Source organism: Haemaphysalis longicornis, unplaced genomic scaffold, assembly GCF_048455015.1.
Source record: "Haemaphysalis longicornis isolate Haplotype H1 unplaced genomic scaffold, Haemaphysalis longicornis Haplotype H1 scaffold_6, whole genome shotgun sequence".
NCBI lineage: Eukaryota > Metazoa > Arthropoda > Arachnida > Ixodida > Ixodidae > Haemaphysalis > Haemaphysalis longicornis.
The window spans coordinates 24,709,051-24,730,394 of record NW_027526407.1 but is presented as its reverse complement, the minus strand read 5'-3'; the positions used below and the strand labels follow the sequence as shown (position 1 = coordinate 24,730,394).

Genomic DNA, 21,344 nt, shown 5'->3' with positions numbered 1-21,344 from the left:
GCGGAGCGCTTCGCGTAAACCGACCAGTTCTGCTGCGGTAGACGACGTCCTGTAAGCAATCTTGAAACGTTGAGGGAAGTAGCAGGCCCAAGATCAATTTCTCAGGCCGACCTCTTCCCCTTTTCAATAAACATTTACTCTCTCTCTCTCCTCCCCCCAACGGCGGAGAAAAGAAACTTGACAGCAAAACTGATGTAATACTTTGGACCGTGTTAGCTGCCCAGAAGAGCTTGGGGAGCGCCAAAATTTGAATTTGTATTCATTGATAACATATTGTCGATGGGAATAGGCGCGGTCACGAAAGTGATAATGTCATCAGGATTCCCGATGCAAGCCAACTCACTCGGAAGTGTCCAGGCCATCCTGGCGGAGATGGAAGGCAAAGGCTGCAGCGGAGAAGTTCTGCACGGCGGCGTCCAGAGGGCCTGGGAAGAAAAGTGCGCGGGGGAAATGTTAGCTGAATCTACAGTACTAAATCGTCAGCTAAATCTTCAGCTAAATCTACAGCTCGCACATTAGCCCCTGTTTTCATTTGACAGGAACGGAAGTTGCAAGCAGCGGCAGCTTGCTGGAAGCAAACCCTCGCACAGGCGAGCTGATTGGTTCAGTGTTGGGTAAGAGATCACACCTCTAGAGGAGCTACAGGTGATACAGATACGGGAAAAAAACTGCAAGGGTACGTCAAACGGAGCAGCTACTGCACACAGGCATGCTGCACTTTTTCTGAGGCAGCATGTCCTGTGTATGCAGTAGATTCTAATGCGCGAACATTTTTTTGCCATGTCATCATCATCACCAGCCTATCTACGCCCACTGCAGGGCAAAAGCCTCTCCCATTATTCTCCAATTACGCCGTTCCAGTGCTAACTGCGACCGATTTATCCCCGCTAACTTCTTGATCTCATCTGCCCTTCTAACTTTCTGCCGCCCCCTGCCACGCTTGCCTTCTCTAGGGATCCACTCTGTTACCCTTAATGACCAACGGTTATGTTGCCATCGCATTACATGCCCTGCCCACGCCCATTTATTCTTCTTAATTCCTACTAGTGTGTTCTTAACGCGCATTTGTTCCCTGACCCACTCCGCTCTCTCCTTGTCCCTTAACGTTACACGTATCATCTTCCGTTCCATTGCACGCTGAGTCGTCCTCAATTTAAGTTGAACCCTCTTAGTGAGCCTCCAAGTTTCTGCCCTGTAGGTGAGTACCGGTAAGATGCAGCTGTCATACACTTCCTTCATCAGGCACAACGCCACATACTCCAATGCAAACAGGGCAATGGCTTAGTCCAGGGTTCGATGGTAGTCTGTCTTGTAAGGTTGTGAGTTCACAGCGAAGTTATGGTCACTGACCAATTCAAATGCATGACTTCTTTCATGTTTCAGATCCCATATGGGATCCTTGCTCACAATGAGCTTAACATGCTCATTGCAAACAAGGATACTGCATGGAATTTAAAACGTCACAAGATTGCGCATCTGACCTGGTCAGTGACTGCAACTTTGTAAGTGCAATGCCTTGTAGCTGGCCTAGCTGGCCTAAGAATTCAAGTTTTAAATTAACTCCTAATTTTCACTCACTTTTTCAAGCGAAGTATAACGCAGCTGTTGAAGGGGGACATGGCTCTTAAAACAATTTCTTTTAATTTTTAAGTAAACTCTGTGAAACTTGTCAGTCCTGCTACTTTTCCCCCAACGATTTCAAGTATGCTGCTATTTTTTGAGTAAGTAAATTAGTTACCAAGATAATTAGAGATAATTAGACATTCTTGGAGGAAAAATAGACATAACAGTGTTATCCATAAAAATGTAATGTTCATATTTTCCAGTACTATGAATCTTGGTGAGTGCAATAAGAGAATTGGTTTCTTGATGCACCACTTGGAACTAATTTTACAGCTTATTCAACTTAGGTGTTTGAAATGGGCATTCGAAATGCTTCCTTGCCACTGATGCAAAGTTTAATGAGCTGCAAAATTAGTCACAAGCGGTGCATCAAAAAACCGATTCTCTTATCGCACTCACCAAGATTCATAGTACTGGAAAATATGAACATTACATTTTTATGGCTAACACTGCTTTGTCCATTTTTTGTCCAAAAATGGCAAATTATCTTTTATTATCTGGAGAGCTGATTTACAGACTGAAAAAAAAAATAATGGCATATTTGAAATCAGCGGGAAAAAATGCAGCAAGACTGGCAAGTTTCACAGAGTTCAATAAACAATTAAAGGAAGCAGTTTTAAGAGCAGTGTACCTCCTTAAACCATTCCTCGAAAATTCCATACCTCCACCGCGCGAGCCGACATTAAAGGAGCCATGAAGAGAAAATACAACTTCGTGTAATTTGAAAGAACTAGGATTCAGTATCTCACTCAGCTCCATTACGGCCACAAAAGATGTTTTTTTTTAAACGAAAAAAAGCAAAAAGTATTTAAAAACTTTCAAATTTTGCGCCACAGTGACGTGTTATGAGCAAGAATGACGTCATACGGGCCAACAATAAAACATAATTTTCGGTGCGTTAACTGCACGTTAGCATTCAAGTGATGCGGTCAAATGGAACTAGAGGCCCCATTGCAGACGTCCAGTCATGTGTCGTTGCGACAGGTCAGTTAGGCGGCCGCCAATCGCACAAACAAGGCTCCGTTACAGCATGGATAAGTTGCGGGAAATTGGCTAGGGGGTCGCGACTGCTTCACACAATTTCTTTAATATCTCCGTTATTTCTTCGAAGATTGCGATGATATTGGTATCATCGTTATCGGGACTAAGCAGTCTTTCTGATAAACCCAACGTGTATTTTGTCTTCATGGCTCCTTTAAAGTCAACACTCGTGTTGGGACAACCTCCCCCGAAGGCATCGAAACACGTTCCCCGGCGAGCACGGGGGTCAAAGGTCGCGCGGGGTGAAACTGACCCAGGTCGAGGCCGTGTGCGTGGAGGTGCAGGCTGAGGCAGAGGTCACGCAGCAGCTGCGCGTAGTCGAACAGGTTGAAGGGCAGGAACAGGGAGTCAGCCAGGGCGCGCACCAGCTCTCCGGCCACTGCCGCGACGGCCGCGTGCGCCCGCAAATCGGGGTCCACGTGATCCCGGAAGAGCGAGAACCGGTCGTACTGCGTGTGCTTTTTCGGGAACGGCACCCGCGACATCTGCAGGTGAGCAGGGGAAAAAAAGGCCAGGGAGGAGCGAGGCTCTTTTACGATGAGGCTGTGAGGCATTCTTCCAAGGTAGTGAGGGCAGCACATCGCTTCGGAATAGCATACACTTAAAGGAGCACTGACACCAATTTTCGGCATTAATATTATTGCACAGTTCACTTCCATCACTCAACAGAATACCCTGGGTGAAATATGAGCGGCCTGCGACACGAAGAACATAGTTCAATTGGATCTCATTTATCGTGCCGACGGAGCAGCGCACGGAGCGGCACTCAGCAAATGGACATCAGCGTGACATCATCCAGGGAGAGCCAAAAGAAGTGACGCGGCAGCGCTCGTCAAAAGCTCGTGACGTCACTTCATGCGCGCGGCCCCACAAGCGGTGAGCGGGCGCAACATCCTCTCAAGCGGGCGCCGGTGACGTCCGCACAAAGCGGTGAGGTCAGGTCAGGATTCTGTCATGTGCTGCGTTCGGGATGAAAGCGCGGGAATTTGAAACAAACGATTTTCAGGCCGTTCAATGTAATTAACTATCGCGCGCTGAAGTATTTGAAGTGCTGTTTCAGGTTCGCCAGACCATTAAGCATCGATAAAAGCAATAAAAGTGTAACATGAAATTTTCGTGTCGGTGCTCCTTTAAAGGTGCTACAAAGGAAAAAAATATATTCTTGTTTAATTTAAAAGAACTAGCCTTCGGTAGCCTCGTCAGTTCCAGTAAAGCCACAGAAGACGTTTTTTGAACAAAAAAAAAAAATCCAAATAATATCAAGAAGAAAAATGAAGGAAGCTGACACTAACGCGTAAGATGTGAACGTTGGTGAAGCTGCACGCAACCTTCACGACCATCAGGAAGGTTTAAAGGGACACTGAGGTGATTTGTAAACACTGCGGGATTACTAGCACAAATTGTAGTCCGGAGTCCATAGGCCATGTTTCGACCACTGTGTGAGCGCGCTTACGCAAATTTATTTAGTAGAAAAATCAATTCGAAAATGCTGTCCTCCTCTCTGCATCCTCGCCCATTTTCTGTGGCGTTTTCGTGTGACATCAGGAGGAAATGACTTGGCTTGACTGCGCTACTGCACGGCTCGCCGACCTTCCGACAGAATCAGTTGGCCCAGTGTTTAGTTCGCCGGCCGCCGATGGGTCGTCGCAATTTGTTCGCTTAGTTGAAACTAAGCCACGACACGTTTCTGAATGAAAGAATGTGCCTTTCTTTACTTTGTTCGTTTGTACACTGTATCAAGCTCCAAGTACAGGTCGCGCCACACAAGCGCACATGCGACGCTTTGCTGGCTGGTACGGTGGTAAGAAACTCTAAGGCCACTTGAAGGCGGGAGAAGAGTCAGCGAAGTCAATACAGGTCGTAAGGAAATAAAATCAACTGAAACTTTTACCGTACAGCGCAAAACTAGGGAGCAGGAAGCACTTTTTTGCGCTGGGTGAACAAGCACAGCGGTCAGCAGCACAACCACACATCTGCGAACGCTTTTCCGTGTAAGAAATGCAATTGCTAGACGTGAGATATTGTGGAAGTTTAGGGGCCGCTTACTGCATGAGCGCTATACAACAAATAGTCACCCAATGTGCTTGAAATGCTGAAACTAAATAAAAGTGTAAACTGGTTCGACATTATATGTCTTATATTTCCAACACGGGCAATGCTGGCCCGTGGCCAAGAGGTCTGGAGCGCTGAGTTAGTTATTTTGCAAGCCGTAAGTTTGAATCCCCAAGGGTACATCCATTTTTTTTTGTTAGTTGATTTTTTCGTTTTCTTCAGATGTTTTCTATACTGAGTTCACCATTTTCGGGCCGTAACGTTCACTGCTCCACGAATGAGTTCGCAGAACGTGCACAGACTGACACTGACACGCTAGCTAGTTCTCGTTGGCGTGCTGTTGCCACACACAAGCACCGACTACTTGCGGGCAGTGGGCACAATCCAGAATCAACAGACCCTTGGCCTGGTGCAAACACGCTTTTACGATACAGGCATGAGTGAGGCAAGCTCCAAATATGGGGGAAAAGTGCATGGCATTAGAGCGGCTGCAATCACGCGGAGGGCGTTCAGCCACGTAAGCCTCGGCTAGTGATTGATACGATTCGAAGCCATCCTGGGAGGCTTATCTTATGCATTTTACAGCTGACAACATGGCAGAAGCACGGTATGACGATTACTGAGATATCGAGAATGCTCATACAACGATAACGCCGGATGTCAAGCATGTTGTTTTACACAACCGAAACCGAAACTTGTTTGAATGCTATTCTTTAACATCGTCCAATCACAGTGCACCTCCTCCCGACGTCACAGCGTTCAGTTGGTGCGGCCACCGCAGACCGCGCATGGTAGTTTTTCTTCTTTCCCGCTTTATAAAATAATTACCGACTTATCAACTGGATAAACGAAGAAAAGTGTGTTAATTTGAGCCAGTCTGCGCAGTGCAAGCAAAAACTGGACCTTCACAAATTCACTTCAGTGTCCCTTTAAGTCCACAATTGCAGCCGATTTTCTCCTTCACTGCTGCAACGACCTTTACTCCATCTCTGATGCTGTAAGCGTGAGCTTCTTTCATTTTTTCGGAAGTGATAATCACTGGACACCACCTCGGACGGGCATACGCTATGACGTGTCTTTCTCGTTGTGAGCAAGTGTTGGCACCATTACAGCGAATGCTGGAGGTTTTTTTGGTGGGTGGAGGGGGGGAGCTATCTTGGCCAATTTCCCTAGTCTATTTGTTTGGCTTGCAAATGCGTGCAGATGACAAAAGATATGGCGGTGGCCGTGAGGCACGCGCACATGAGCGCTGTGCATTTTCTTGGTTTTTTTAACTGCCGGGCAATCGCCGCAATGTTGGCCAATCTCCTGAAGTGGGTATGCTTGGCTTGACAAACATGTGCCGGGTAACACTTGGCGGTCGTAGCGACTAAGCATTTTCTTGGCATTGTTAATGGCTGGGCGGTCACTGCAAGGCCTGTGCTCATGTGTGCACACTCGGCAAATTTCTTGGTATTTTTAACTGCGGACACGAAAAATTACGATTTGCTAAACAGCTTTGCTGTTAAAAACTTTCAAGATTTTGCGCTACAGTGACGTGTGATAAGGGCCAGCACCAAAACGCAGTTATAAGCGTGTTAAGTGCACATTACCATTCAAGTGATAACATCAAACAAAACTAGAGGGCTTCTAACATCGACCAGCCAGGTTTCTTGACAGTGGCCTAGTTCGGCAGCAGACAATCACACAAACAAGATTCCGTGACGTCATAAATACCTGGCGACAAAGTGGCTAGCAAGGGGCCACTACTGCCTCATCTCTTTTCCTTAAAGGGGCCAATGCAGACAGACAAAAAATGGCAGCATCTCCACTCCGTGGATGGATGATGGCGAGGGTGCAGAGTACGGGAACTCGAAATGACATCCGATTTGCGCCTCGAATGTCATTTGATTTGAGCCGCGAGTTGCATCTCGATTATTCCCTAAATAAAACTGCAACTCACGGTTCGAATAGAAGTTCACTTGATTTTCGCTTGATGGTGGTGTGCGCAAGGATGGACACGGACGGACATTGGGAGGTCCTAAGGTACTCCGCACCGTTACAGGCGAGGGAGTAAGCCGTTTGACTCTTGGGTACTAACTCACGGTCGTAGCCCAATGGGTAAGACGACTGACACTAACTCTGTCTGGTCTTCCAGACACAGGCTCGAATCCTGCCGGTGCCTGTGTGATTTTTTGCGATTGTAAATGCTATGCGCACGGACGCGGACGGACATTGTACGGTCCTAAGGTACTCTGCACCTAATACAAGTTTGTTTTATTCAAAAGATTTCGTGTTGCATAGTGCCACCAGCAGTTGTCCGGAAGCAAACGATGCTTTATTTACTGCAAAATTAATCAGTTTAAGCTAAAATTTTGATTGTGTCGACAAATTGTGTGTCAATGACATCGTAAGAACGGGTCTTCAAGCTAAACTCGCTGTGAAGTGGAGACTTGTTTACTGCTAGTCAACCTAGATGGTGCCACCATACCGCAGCGGGCCGTTTTCTGCCTTGGGTTTGTTAGTGATCGTATATAAACCTGGCTTGTTATTGTTCAGGGAGAAAATAATTGCTTCGTGAAACATGGTGTTCGCTGAACAAATATGGTCACGTAAGACGCCGTTGCTGACACCCATTGGCCAGTGACCTCTGAGAAAACCCCAAAGAGCTGCAGTGCTGTGCAGCTAAAACAAGCACAGTGCTCGCAGCACCAACAGAAGTACGCATCGGCGCTTCTATGCTTAGGTGTGCTTTCGTAACTTTCACTGTTTGTCCCACCATTCTTACTGATATAAAAATAACGTGCCCTAAATGTAAGCGCAAATAGCTCGTTCGGCAAGTGTATAAGCCCTGCCTACTTTGCGTTTGCTTTTGCCGGCCTCCGCCAATCACACAGCTGGGTGCTATGATGACATCATAGGCTCTGTTTTGGGAAATGAGCGTGTGGGTCGCATGGCCATTCCCTTTTTTCCTCATTATCTAGCTTATTTGAGCGAAGTTTAGGTTAAAGGTGGTGTCAGTACGATTCTAACGAGGCAACCTTTCGAATGAACCAAACGTGTTTTGTCTGCATTGGCCCTTTTAATACCAAGCCTAGCGCTTGGAAGTTTCTAATGAAATTGCTATCACTGCTATCGGGATAAAGCAGTCGTGTTAATGAAGCAAGCCTGCATTTTGTCTTCGCGGCACCTTCAAAAAGGCTGAAGATGCAATATGCCAAGGAAGGCAGACAAAACAAGCGAGACTGGTCTGCCTGCCGTGCTCAAAAAAGAAACAAGCTGGCGCCCTGTTTTGGCGACGCTTGTTTCTTTCCTGTCCTCACCATATTGTGCCTGTAGCTATTTCAGAATTGAGAGAAACTGCGAATCTCTAGCCAAAAAAACTTGCACGTGTACGCACGCTCTTCCACTGCTTACTTCTAACATAAATAAACAGGCACCTTCCCTGAGCCATACCCGCGGACTACTGCCGCAGCCTTAGCCACTAGGCCGTCGCAACCCCATCACACACTGTGATTAGGTAAGAAAGCCTGAGCCAGTTTGTTGCACTGAAGCACACACGGACACACTGCTGCTGAAGAAGCAGGTGGACTATTCTGTTTCAGGGCCTACAGAAACATGGGAAAGAACAAAAAATTGCATGAGTTGGGAGTGGCGCAGTTTCAAGATGGGCTAAAAACAATTTAGCGTGAAACTAACCGCCAAGCCGGAAGGGGGGGGGGGGGGGGGGGGACAGAGAAGAAATAAAAAGGATTATATTCCCATTTTTCAACTGAACTACCAAATGGAAGTTCATCAGAGAACAGAGCAAAGATAAAACATCCTAGCCAGCAACCAGAAGCACACCAGCATGCAGAAAAAAAATATAAAAAACCTGAATCCATCTAAACAGATACTGCGAAGCTATGATTTCACGTGCCTGACCTCTTCCGAATCGGACACAAACCTTGCGTTCATGGCGCTAGAATTTCGCCAATCACAGAGCAAGACATCCAGGTATAAGAGTGCAACATACAGCCATGCACGAGTTTCCGCCGACCTGCCACACAGCGTTCTTCCGCGACGTCTACAAAAAGGACGTGCTCACCTTCTGAATGATGTCGTCCACATAGCTCATCTGCACCACAGGCACACCCGCGCGAGAGAAGAAGGCCGCGTAGCTGCCTTCCGCGTCCATCGCTCTCACCCTGCGCACAAAAAAGCCTGTTGGTGAGCGCATTCCTCCATACGAACTGTGTGACGATACATCACCCCTCACACATCCTGTAGACTACATAGTCAGGGTTCGTACAGGCTTGAAAAACAAAAATTCAAGGGTTTTCAAGGACTTTCAAGGACCAGGAAACACATTTTCAAGGTCCCCATCTAACGTTTTATATGGGATTATTTATAACTTTTCCAACACAATGCAAAAGTTTTTTATTGCACAATACCTAAGCACATTAGTGCACATTTAGATAGTTGTTAACGGGTTCGTAAATGCTTCCCCAGCTTATTTTTTATTTCATGGCTGGTATTTAGAGGTTTTTCTTTTTCATTTGTGTTTGCTGAATCTGTTTGATTTTTAAACTTGGTTAATGTTGCCTGCATCTCCTCCTTTGTCACCAAGAGTATCAGCTAAAATTACATCCGCAAGTGTTGCTGCAAGGCAGGATGAACAATGTACACATCCACCATTTGCACGTAAAAGCAAACGCAGATGGAGCGTATGAGGCACAGGAAACATGCAAGGAGCATGCGTCCACAGACTAGATGGTAGATGCAAGATAGAGAACAGAAACTGGCTTTCACTGGATTGTATCATGACATGGATTGGATTGACAAGTGTCTGCTCCAACCAAACTTGTAATTTCACGCAAAACACTGAAACTTGATCGTTACAATGTTTCTTTACATTTGTTAGCACCTAAAATCCACGACAAACACTTTGAATACTTGTGAAAAGACAGGGCCACTGATTCTCTCCGGAAAAATCAAGGGTCTTCAAGGACCATTTAAAAATTCCAGGACTTTCCAGGCCTTGAAATTGACACTTCTAAATTCAAGGGTTTTCAAGGTTTTCAAGGACCTGTGCGAACCCTGATAGTATATATCCGATCCGGTACTAAAATATAATACTACACAACTACGAATACGATAAACTACGAGTGTGTTACGGAAAGCGTTGTGGCAATAAGGGAATCTGATACACTTCAGAAAGCCCATCTTAAGCCATGTTATGATTTTGAGACCACGGGCCCTATTCTCGACTGCAGAAATTCCCGGGAAATCTGGGAATTTGCCGGGAGTCTTTCCTGATTGGCTTTCAATTTTGGTCACGTGCTTCCGGTTGACAAAGCGGTTGCGAGTGTTGTCGTCATTTTGACGTTTCATGACGTTTACTGTCAACAGTTGTACAGTTTGCCTCATTTCTCCCTACGTGAAGTGCACAATTCCTGGCAGGCAATGAAAAACTACACTAACTACACCGGACATGACTACGTAAGCCTCTCTTTGCTATTCAACAATAATATTGCTTGTAATACACGTCCTCTCTGTGATTGGCTGAGAAGGTGTGACGTAATTTAAACAGTTGGCAGGACCGACACGTCACGCTTTGGCAACTTCAGCCTGCGTAAAAGTGACGTAATGTTACGTAACAGCTTGAAAATGGCGGCTGCTTTTGCCGCAAAATAGGGCAAAAAATTTCCGCAACCTTCAGCGCCGTGAAATGTCCGCGAATTTGCAGCAGGTGCAGTTTCGCATGCACGCGGTTTAAAGCATGTTTTCTACCGAAAGAAATTATAGTTTCAACTGTTTCCAACGCAGCGATCAGGGAGCATACAAATAACGTGCAGTATTTTGCTTCTATGTTTGGCAATAAAATAAAAATTATTTGTTTGGCATAACCGCAACATAAGAGGGCAGTACAAACCTCTCTATGACAAAGAGAACCCAATTCACGGGATTTCTCCACACTCTTCCTAGTCAGCTGCTGGGTCACATGATCGAACTCAAGAGAAAAATAACAAAGAAAAGTGACTCGTTTGTTCATTACAGCGCTGACTGAAGTCAAGCTTGACGAATGAGTGAATCGGCGACATCAGTACACTCCGTGGTTATCAAGGGTAGTGCTTCGCTGCTCTTATTTGTCATAGAAGTGATGGTCGCGGTCATCTTTTTCTCTGATCACGCCATAAACTTGTAACATAGCAGCAGACGATGGCATGGCGGCGGTGGCAGCCGGGAAGGTGATAACGCAACAAAGCTTGCATTGAAGCAGAGAGCCCAACTATGCCACTAAAAGCAATTGAAATAAAAAAATATGGTAAAAAATTGTGTGGGGTTCTTTTGCTCGACATCCGCCTTTCGCTCGCTTTCGGATCAACGTTACTCGATCGCCTTGTGGTGTTGACGGCAATTTTGACCTCCAGAAATGTGTTTCTCTTGCCAGCCTCAGCTATCGCCTTAATTTTTATAGTACAAGCCAAGTGTTTTTATATCTTCCTTGCACAATGTTTGATACCTTGGTTGTGATCTTTATGAGTGAAGCGTCAAATTACACTGCATGTCGTCATAGCTATAGGTGCAGCATGTCACTGATTGCTTAAGTTGTGCTTACGCAAAAAACATGGCGAATTTCCCGGGAATTTGTGCAGTCAAGAATAGGGCCCCACCACGATGTGCCTCTTTTCTGTGCATGCCTTTTCTCTCTTCTTTCGCATGTGATTCAAATACTGATTGTGCAAATTCCCACCTATGCAATGCTCCTTGGGGCCCTTAGGGTGTGTGTATATATTTATAGGCAGTACAAGAAACTTCTTGAAGAGCCAGGAGAAATAGTTGAGAAAATGGTTTTGACTTACGATTAAAAACAAAAACAGTGGTTTACTGATGTTTCGACTGGAGGACCAGGACTGGTCCTCCAGTCAAAACGTCAGCTATATATATATATATATATATATATATATATATATATATATATATATATACACATGCACACACATATATGCAATGCTTGGAATTAATTTTACAGCTCAGTAACCTTCGCGTTTGAAATTGGCATTCAAAATGGTTATGGTTCCTTGCCACTGGTGCCACCAAAGTTTAATGAGCTGTAAAATTAGTTCCATGCGGTGCATTAAAAAACAGATTCTCTTATTGCACTCAGCAGGATTCAGTGTTGAAAAATGTAAACATTACAGTTCTATGACCAACCCTGTTTTGTCTATTGTTCCTCCAAAAATGGCTGATTATCTCTAATTACGTATAAACCGGAATATAGGTCGAGTTTTTTTCCAAAAAAATTCGCACAAAAGTCACCCCTCGTCTTATATAGCGGTCATTGGCAGAATGTAAATCGTTACCTGGCAACAATGTGCAAGCGCAGTCCGTCGCCATCGCCATTCGTGTCGGACTGCTCTCTCGCACTATCAGGCCTTTATTTGATTTCACTTTTCTCTAGTTTTTCGTCTTTTACTGGTTTATTGTGCGTGCGTGCGTACATTTCTGTACGTCTCTGTTCCGAGATGAGTGGCGGCAGTCGACGCCAGTTCACCGCGGCGTTTATGCTGACGGCAATTGAGTCACCTAGCAGAATGGAAATATGGCGGCGCAAGGCCAGTTAGGCGTTTCGGAGAAAATTGTGCGATACTGGCGGAGCCAGAAAGCTAAGCTGTGCGCGTGCAATCCCCGAAACCGATCGTTCCGTGGACGTCAAGCGGTGCACCCCGAGTTGGAGAACAAAGTGGCGGACTTCGTCCGGGAACTTCGCTCACGATCGCTCCGGAGGCCATGCGCGGACCGGCTCCGCGAACTGTACAATGAGTGGATAGCCGGCGACAACAAAAGACGTAACGGGCCGGTTGCGACCGTGTCAAGCTGGGTGTCCTTCTCTGGGCAGTCGCTGTCCGACAACATGGTTACACGAGCGTTCAGGAAGTGCTCCATCAGCAACGCACCTGATGGCATGGAAGATGACAGTGCGAAGCAGTCATCCTTGGACGACTCTGAGAGCTCGGACGAGTGACTTCGGCAGGCATAGTGAGTGGCAGTGACGGACGGGAGTCGAAAATAAATATAGACATTGTGAGTGCGCTTCTGTGCCGAATTATTTTTTTTGTCAACTTTTCCCACCTCAAGGTAGGGGGTCGACCTATATACCGGGTCGACCTATAATCCGGTTTATACGGTATCTTGAGAACTAATTGACTGACTCGAAAAATGACATATTAGAAATCAGTGGGAAAAAAGCTGCAAGACTGGCAAGTTTCACAGAGTCTACTTAAAAATAAAAGGAACTGTTTTAAGAGCAGTGTTTCCCCTTAAAACTATTCGGTAGACCACCGTGATCACAGACAATGTCCTAACAGTACGGTTTAAACAGCTCTGCACTCACGCCGGGCGAACGGGCAGCGAGGCGGCATGCATGTAGCTTGCGAGTAGACCCTGGGGTTCAAGCAGGAAGGCGTCCCCTTCTTCACCCTCCTCCAGGGGCAGCGAGGGCGCCACTGGGGTCGCACCAGTGGTGGGCGGGAACAGCAGACGGGACACGTTGCGGTGCTTGGGGAAGGTGGATGCCCACTCCTCGTACACGCTCCGCCCACTGCCAGTTGGAACCTGCACAGTTGCGTGCGCACCACCACACCTTAAAGAGGCCCTGCAACACTTTTTTCAACATTTTTTTTAGGGGCTGGGGCCGTCGGCGTCTCCTGTCGTTGTCATACTCATCGTCTCATGTAGTCACGGTACTAAAACACCGGGAAACTCGTTTACGCCTCGCGCTAGGACGTAACTCGTATTAAAGGAGCCATGAAGAGAAAATACAACTTCGTTTAATTTGAAAGAACTAGAATTCAGTATCTTACTCAGCTTCATTACAGCCACAAAAGATGTTTTTTTTAACGAAAAAAAGCAAGAAGTAGTTAAAAACTTCTAAATTTTGCGCCACAGTGACGTGTTATGAGCAAGAATGACGTCATACGGGCGAACAATAAAACGTAGTTTTCAGTGCGTTAAAGGAGCCATGAAGAGAAAATACAACTTCGTTTAATTTGAAAGAACTAGAATTCAGTATCTTACTCAGCTTCATTACAGCCACAAAAGATGTTTTTTTAACGAAAAAAAGCAAGAAGTAGTTAAAAACTTCTAAATTTTGCGCCACAGTGACGTGTTATGAGCAAGAATGACGTCATACGGGCGAACAATAAAACGTAGTTTTCAGTGCGTTAAAGGAGCCATGAAGAGAAAATACAACTTTGTTTAATTTGAAAGAACTAGGATTCAGTATCTCACTCAGCTTTATTACAGCCCCAAAAGATGTTTTTTTAACGAAAAAAAAGCAAGAAGTATTTAAAAACTTTCAAATTTTGCGCCACAGTGACGTGTTATGAGCAAGCATGACGTCACACGGGCCAACAATAAAACATAATTTTCAGTGCGTTAACTGCACGTTAGCATTCAAGTGATGCAGTCAAATGAAACTAGAGGCCCCATTACAGACGTCGAGTCATGTGTCATCGCAACAGGTCACTTAGGCGGCCGCCAATCGCGCAAACAAGGTTCCGTGACGTCATAGAAAAGTTGCGGGAAATTGGCTAGGGGGTCGCGACTGCTTCACACGTTTTCTTTAATATCTCCGTTATTTGTTCGAAGATTGCGATGATATTCGTATCATTGTTATCGGGACTAAGCAGTCTTTCTAATAAGCGCAACTTGTATTTTGTCTTCATGGCTCCTTTAACTGCACGTTAGCATTCAAGTGATGCGGTCAAACGGAACTAGAGGCCCCATTACAGACGTCCAGTCATGTGTCATCGCGACAGGTCAGTTAGGCGGCCGCCAGTCGCACAAACAAGGTTCCGTGACGTCATAGAAAAGTTGCGGGAAATTGGCTAGGGGGTCGCGACTGCTTCACACGTTTTCCTTAATATCTTCGTTATTTGTTCGAAGATTGCGATGATATTGGTATCATTGTTATCGGGACTAAGCAGTCTTTCTAATAAACCCAACTTGTATTTTGTCTTCATGGCTCCTTTAAAAAAAACACCGGGACACTTGTTTATGCCTCACGCTAGAGTGCTCCATGCTTCAAAGACACAAGATTTTTACCGGAAATCTGTATACCTGTACCTCCAACGGTTTCATCTCCGTGGGCAAAAACACCAGGGCACCAAGAATACACTTAAATACACTGCGTGCTTTGCCCATCCCCAGGTTTCACATTGGTGGAGATGGCCCGGGTTATTTGTAAATCTGAAATGCTGTCAGAATGCAGTGTTTAAACGTGACACTACAATTTGTATTCAAACAGCTCCACTGGTTTCAATGCGCAATGCAAAAACCGCACAGAGGAATAGGAATGACTACATTATTGTTTTGGCTGGGGAAAATTTTTAAGTATACCATACCTATTTTTGTCTTGTGTGCCACTAAAACAATGCTGCCGTGCGGCTTACTGTCATGGCCTCCAGCATTCGTCTTGGCACCACACCTTAAGCTGATGTAAAAATTCCGCTTTCAGACTTCTAGGGCCCTATCAGGGAAACCGCTTCAGTTCAAGGTGAGGCACAGGTCTTAAAGACCAAAAATTTGCCAAAAAAAAAATTACACCATCTTCCCGTAGGGGAACCCTGAGTAGTATGCGAAGCAGCCATGGGGCCAACTGAAGTTCCCATTAGTTTTCAGTTCGTCGTTTCCGTTGACGTTCAGCTTCGCGTGCCTTCGCTGTATCAGTAGCTTCTTGACGTAGTTTGAATGAGTGAAGGACATCAGGCGCGTTCGTAGCACATGCTCCCGTCTCGGTTTGTATCACAGTCTGAAGAGCGCCACGTACCTCCCGTTGCGGCCAGAGAGTCGTGGGATCGAAACCGGGCGCCGCCTAACTATTTCTTTTTATAGTGGACTGCGCTGACGCCAGCCCAAACGCTGACGGGGCTGAAGAGATGCGCATGCGCAGTAGAGTGCGGACGGCAGACGAAAACAATGAGGGAGGGAGGGACACAGCCCCGAGCATGAGACAAAAAAAAAAAAAAAAAACGATTTTTTGTATTAATATTATTTGCAGTCTACAGGTTCCAAAGAATGTACCTGCAAAATATTGTCACGAAGACAAGGACGATGCAGTTGTGTTGAATGAGAAACACGTTTATTGGAGCGAACTTGTGCTCCCCTAACAACTCAAAAGAATACAGAGGCGGCGAAGCAGCGGTCAACAAAGTGACTTGCACAGGCGAGTGTCGTCGAATCGAATGCCCCGGCGTCCGCACTGCAGGCCTTTTATCTTTCGGCGCGCGTGGTTCTCGAAACGTCGATTCGCATCGAGAACATAGTAGATCCAAGAAGATCATTCTGGGCCGTTCACGTTAGATCGGAACGCTCTCCCCATCACAACAGATAACGCATGCGGCACAGAAAGAAAGAATGGAACACGCGCTTCCCTTGGCGCAGAGATAACGCAGACCGGCGCAGCCGGGCGGTAAAAGCAAAACACAAATAAGCAAACCCAATGTATGGTTCGCGGCATTACCCCCCCTCTAAGAGTGCATCGACCCGATGCTAACATAAGCGACAGTCCGAACAAATGAAAATAAAAGTTCGTCATCGTCCGTAGAAAGGTTTTAGGCGAACCACGTGGACGACTTCAGGCCGCCTGCGTTGTCGTGATATGCCGGAGTCACCATCAGGGATCACTTCGTAGGTAAGTTGGCCAACACGTCGTAGAATCTGGTAGGGTCCGAAATAGCGTCGCAGGAGCTTCTCACTGAGTCCGCGTCGTCGAATGGGAGTCCAAACCCACACACGATCCCCTGGTTGGTACTCGGCGTCTCGGCGTCGGAGGTTGTAGCGGCCCGCATCCACCAGCTGCTGGTCCGTTATACGAACTCGAGCGAGCTGGCGGGCCTCCTCCGCACGTTGAAGATATCCGTGGACGTCGGCGTTGAGGTCGTCGTCTTCTACGTGCGGAAGCATGGCGTCGAGCATCGTAGTCGGCCTTCTACCGTAGACAAGCTCGAACGGTGTCAGCTGCGTCGTCTCCTGGATAGCCGTGTTGTACGCAAACGTGACATACGGGAGCACTTCGTCCCAAGTCTTATGTTCAACGTCAACGTACATTGACAGCATATCTGCGATTGTCTTGTTCAGACGTTCTGTTAGTCCGTTCGTTTGGGGGTGGTACGCCGTCGTTCTTCGGTGATCCGTGTTGCTGTAGCGTAATACTCCTTGCATCAGCTCCGCAGTAAATGCCGTTCCGCGGTCTGTGATTAGGACTTCCGGGGCTCCATGTCGCAGCACAACTTGGCTTATAAAGAACTTTGCCACTTCTTGTGCAGTCCCCCTCGGAAGAGCGGCGGTCTCTGCGTAGCGCGTCATGTAGTCTGTCGCTACGACAATCCACTTGTTCTGTGATCGTGACGTAGGGAACGGGCCTAAAAGGTCCATTCCAATCTGTTGAAATGGTCTCGATGGGACGGCGATCGGTTGCAGAAGTCCGGCGGGTCTTGTCGGCGGCGTTTTTCGTCGCTGGCAGTCACGGCAGCTCCGGACGTAGTGGGTGACGTCAGAGGTAAGGCTGGGCCAGTAGTACCTCGCCTTGATTTTTCCAATAGTGCGGGCTGTGCCGAGATGTCCGGAAGACGGGTCGTCGTGGCACGCTTCCAAAATTTCGTCACGAAGGTCCGCGGGGATGACGAGAAGGTAATTCGCTCTTGTTCCGGGGCTGAAATTCTTCTTCACGAGGACGGAGTTTCTCAGGCTGAATGCTGGTAAGCTGCGTTTGAAGGTCCTAGGAACGGCAACGTTGCATCCCTCGAGGTACTCGATTATGACGCGTAAGTCGGGGTCGGCACGCTGCTGGGCGGCTAGGTCGCTCTCCGTCACGATCCCGAAGAACGCGCTGTCTTCATCAGAGTCTTCTGGTGGTGGGTCGACGGGGGCGCGGGACAGGCAGTCGGCGTCGGAGTGTTTCCTGCCGGATTTATATACGACTGTAACGTCGAACTCCTGCAGGCGCAAGCTCCACCGCCCAAGACGGCCAGAGGGGTCCTTCAAATTGGCGAGCCAACACAGCGCATGGTGGTCTGTTACAACCTTGAATGGCCTTCCATACACGTATGGGCGAAATTTTGAAATCGCCCATATAATAGCCAGGCACTCTTTCTCAGAGGCAGAATAGTTTTTCTCCTCCTTCGACAGACCACGGCTGGCATAGGCGATTACCCTTTCGCAGCCGCTTTGCTTTTGGACAAGGACGGCACCCAAGCCTATATCACTGGCGTCCGTGTGCATTTCCGTTTCGGCATTTTCGTCGAAATGAGCGAGCACGGGCGGGCTTTGCAGGCGTTTTTGCAGCTCGGAGAATGCTTATTCTTGGTCGTTTTCCCAGCTGAAAGGGGTGCTGTCTTTCGTCAAGCGCGTGAGTGGCTCTGCAATGCGTGCGAAGTTTGCGACGAAGCGCCGGTAGTATGCGCACAGCCCGAGAAATCTTCGCACGCCCTTCTTGTCTTTCGGCCTAGGGAAGTTCGCGATAGCTGAAGTTTTTGCCGGGTCAGGTAGGACTCCCGCGGCGTTGACGACGTGGCCCAAGAACTTGAGTTCCTCGTATGCGAAACGGCACTTTTCAGGCTTCAGCGTCAACCCCGACGTACGAATGGCCTCGAGTACAGACTCCAACCTTGCAAGGTGTTCGTCGAAAGTCCGGGCGAATACCACTACGTCGTCGAGGTATACGAGGCAGGTGTGCCACTTAAGGCCAGCTAGCACAGTGTCCATGACTCTTTGAAACGTCGCTGGTGCTGTGCACAGCCCAAACGGCATCACCTTGAACTCGTATAGGCCGTCTGGGGTTATAAATGCAGTCTTCTCTCGGTCTCTCTCGTCCACTTCAATTTGCCAGTAGCCGGTCTTCAGGTCCATCGATGAGAAGTACTTCGCGTGGCAGAGGTGGTCGAGGGCGTCGTCGATTCGGGGGAGGGGGTACACGTCCTTTTTCGTGATTTTGTTCAGTCGCCGGTAGTCAACGCAAAACCTTAATGTGCCGTCTTTTTTCTTTACGAGTACGACGGGCGCAGCCCAGGGGCTTTTCGATGGCTGTATAATGTCATCGCTCAGCATGTCGTCGACTTGAGTCCGGATGGCTTCCCGTTCGTGTGAAGAGGCGCGGTACGGTGACTGTCGGGTAGGTCGGGCTCCATCTTCGGTTATTATTCGGTGCTTCGCTAGAGGGGTCTGACGTAGTTTTGCGCTCGACGAAAAACATTCGCTATAGCGACGCAGCAAAGCCAATAATTTTTTCCGTTGTTCTTGCGGTAGCGCCGGATTCACGTCGAATGGCTGCGGGAGCTTGAATGTTTCTACGGGTGTGCGTTCAAAGTCGGCGACTGCGATCACATCACTTGCTTCTTGCGTTTCTTCGAGGAACGCAATTGCAGCTCCCTTGTTTAAATGCTGGTACTCTTCGGTGAAATTAGTGACCAAAACGTGAGATTGGCGTTGCTTAAAGTGCGCAATGCCTCTTGCGACGGAGACACCGCGGTCGAGAAGCAACCTTCGATCACTCTCTACGATAGCGTCGATGTCAGAAGCAGCATCCTCACAGTAGACGGCGATCATCAAGCTTGCGCGGGGTGGCAGGGTGATGTGATCGTCGGCGATCCTGACAGCAGCACGGTGATCGGGGTTCGGCTGCGGCGTCGTGGAGTGATTGGAGGAAAATGTTATCGACTTGGTCTGCAGATCAATTATTGCGCCGTTGTCCGCCAAAAAGTCCATTCCGAGAATCACGTCGCGGGAGCAGTTAGGCAGAATGACGAACGCCGCAGGGTACGTTGTGCCGTCTATGGTGACGCGCGATGTGCACGTTCCACTTGGCGTCACGAGGTGGCCTCCTGCTGTGCGTATGTGCGGACCGTCCCATCTGGTCATAACTTTCTTCAGTTTAGACGCAAATGGTCCGCTCATTACCGAATAGTCAGCTCCCGTGTCTACGAGGGCGACTACGTCAAAGCCGTCGATGGACACCTTGACGTCAGAGGCAGTCGTCCTCGAGTTCCGGGTTCGTCGGGGTGTCGTATCTCTGCTTGTACGTGTTGATGGTCGGGCACTGTGCATCGTCGTTGTCGTCGTCTTCTCAACGGACGTCTCGGTCAGGTCGGGTACGCGTCGCGCCGTGTAGCTGTCGTCGTGTTCGGGAGTCTCGTCAGGGTTAGGTCGGGTCGTCGGGATGAGGGCATGTCGTGAATCACTGTCTTCAGCGCATCCTTGCGTCGTTGGAGGGTTTCTAGTTTTTCGCCGTAGAGCAACTTCACCTCCAGAAGTTGCCGCCTTTAGTTTCCCCCGCGTGGGCTGGGGGACCTTCCACGGGCGAAGTCAGCGTTGCTACGGCGGTTCGGCGATTGGTAGGGGTAGGGCGACGGCGAACGGTTGAAACGCGCTGGGCCACGGCTGGTTTCAGATAGATACTCGTCGATCTCACGTGGTCGTTGGCCAGGGAGAGGGCGAGGTGCGTCGACGGAGAAACCACGCAGTCCGAGTCTCTTGAATGGGCAGCGACGGTAAATGTGGTCGGCCTCTCCGCAGTGGTAGCACAGAGGACGGTTATCGGGAGTTCGCCATACGTCCGTCTTCCTCGGCGTCTGGTTTCGGGCTACCGGGGGTCGGGCGGGTGACAGTGGGCGGCGGTACGGCGGGGCCTCTTGACGGCGTGTTGGAGCAGGGCGGGGTCGACGAACAGCCGCGGAGTATGTCATAGCTTGTGGCTCTCGGGGTAGCTCGGATGGCGTAGAAGTTCCCAACGCTTGTTGCACTTCTTCTCTAATGACGTCGGTGAGAGAAGCGACTTGGGGTTGCGGCGGCGTTGGGAGAAGTTTCCGCAGCTCCTCTCTCACTATTGCGCGGATAGTCTCGCGTAGGCTGTCGGCCGGGATCCGCGTGCTGCCAAAGTCGTTCGCATTGGCCGCGCCAACAAAGTTGCGGTCATACTGCTTAGCACGCATTTCGAGGGCTTTCTCAATGGTGCTGGCTTCGGTCACGAATTCGGCGACGGTTTTGGGCGGATTTCGGACAAGTCCAGCAAACAGTTCCTCCTTCACTCCGCGCATTAAGAAGCGCAACTTCTTTTCTTCCGTCATTTCGGGGTCCGCGCGGCGAAATAGCTGCTTCATCTCCTCAACGAAGATCACGACACCTTCGTTGGGGTGTTGCGTGCGCGTTTCCAACAAAAGGGCGGCTCTTTCTTTCCGCACGACGGTAGTGAAGGTCTTAGTAAACTCGCTTTTGAACTGAGCCCAGTTTGTCAAGGAGCTCTCGTGGTTCTCGAACCAAGTGCGAGCCGAATCTTCCAAGTAAAAGAAAACGTGCCGGAACGTTTCTGCGTCGTCCCACCTGTTGAATTTCCGGACGCGCTCCAGTTTCTCCAACCATTCTTCTGGGTCTTCTGCGGGGGCTCCTCGGAACGATGGCGGTTCCCGGGGCTGCTGCAGGACGATTGGCGACGTTGTTTCTTGCACCATGGTGTTGGTTGCAGCGTTCCTTTTCTTGGGCCCTTCTGGCATCAAACCGAACTCGGGCGGTAAATCTTGCAGGCGGGGGCTGGCTCTTGTTGGACTGGCTTGGCGGCTTTTCGAGGTTGTAGTGGGCATGAAGGGTGCGTACCCAGTACCTCTCGCAGATGT

The 21,344-nt window shown here is 48.4% G+C and overlaps 1 protein-coding gene across 1 annotated transcript in view; it reads right to left on the bottom strand.

Annotated features, from left to right (window-relative positions):
- Positions 1-21,344, bottom strand: part of LOC144142325 (N-acetylated-alpha-linked acidic dipeptidase 2-like) — a 52,902-nt gene that overhangs the window by 9,818 nt on the left and 21,740 nt on the right. Inside the window, exons 8-11 of the mRNA XM_077673746.1 lie at positions 13,073-13,293; positions 8,783-8,882; positions 2,918-3,149; positions 344-425 (exon numbers count right to left, since the gene is read on the bottom strand). Coding sequence (XP_077529872.1) covers positions 344-425; positions 2,918-3,149; positions 8,783-8,882; positions 13,073-13,293 — 635 coding nt within the window. The remainder of the gene's footprint in view (positions 1-343; positions 426-2,917; positions 3,150-8,782; positions 8,883-13,072; positions 13,294-21,344) is intronic.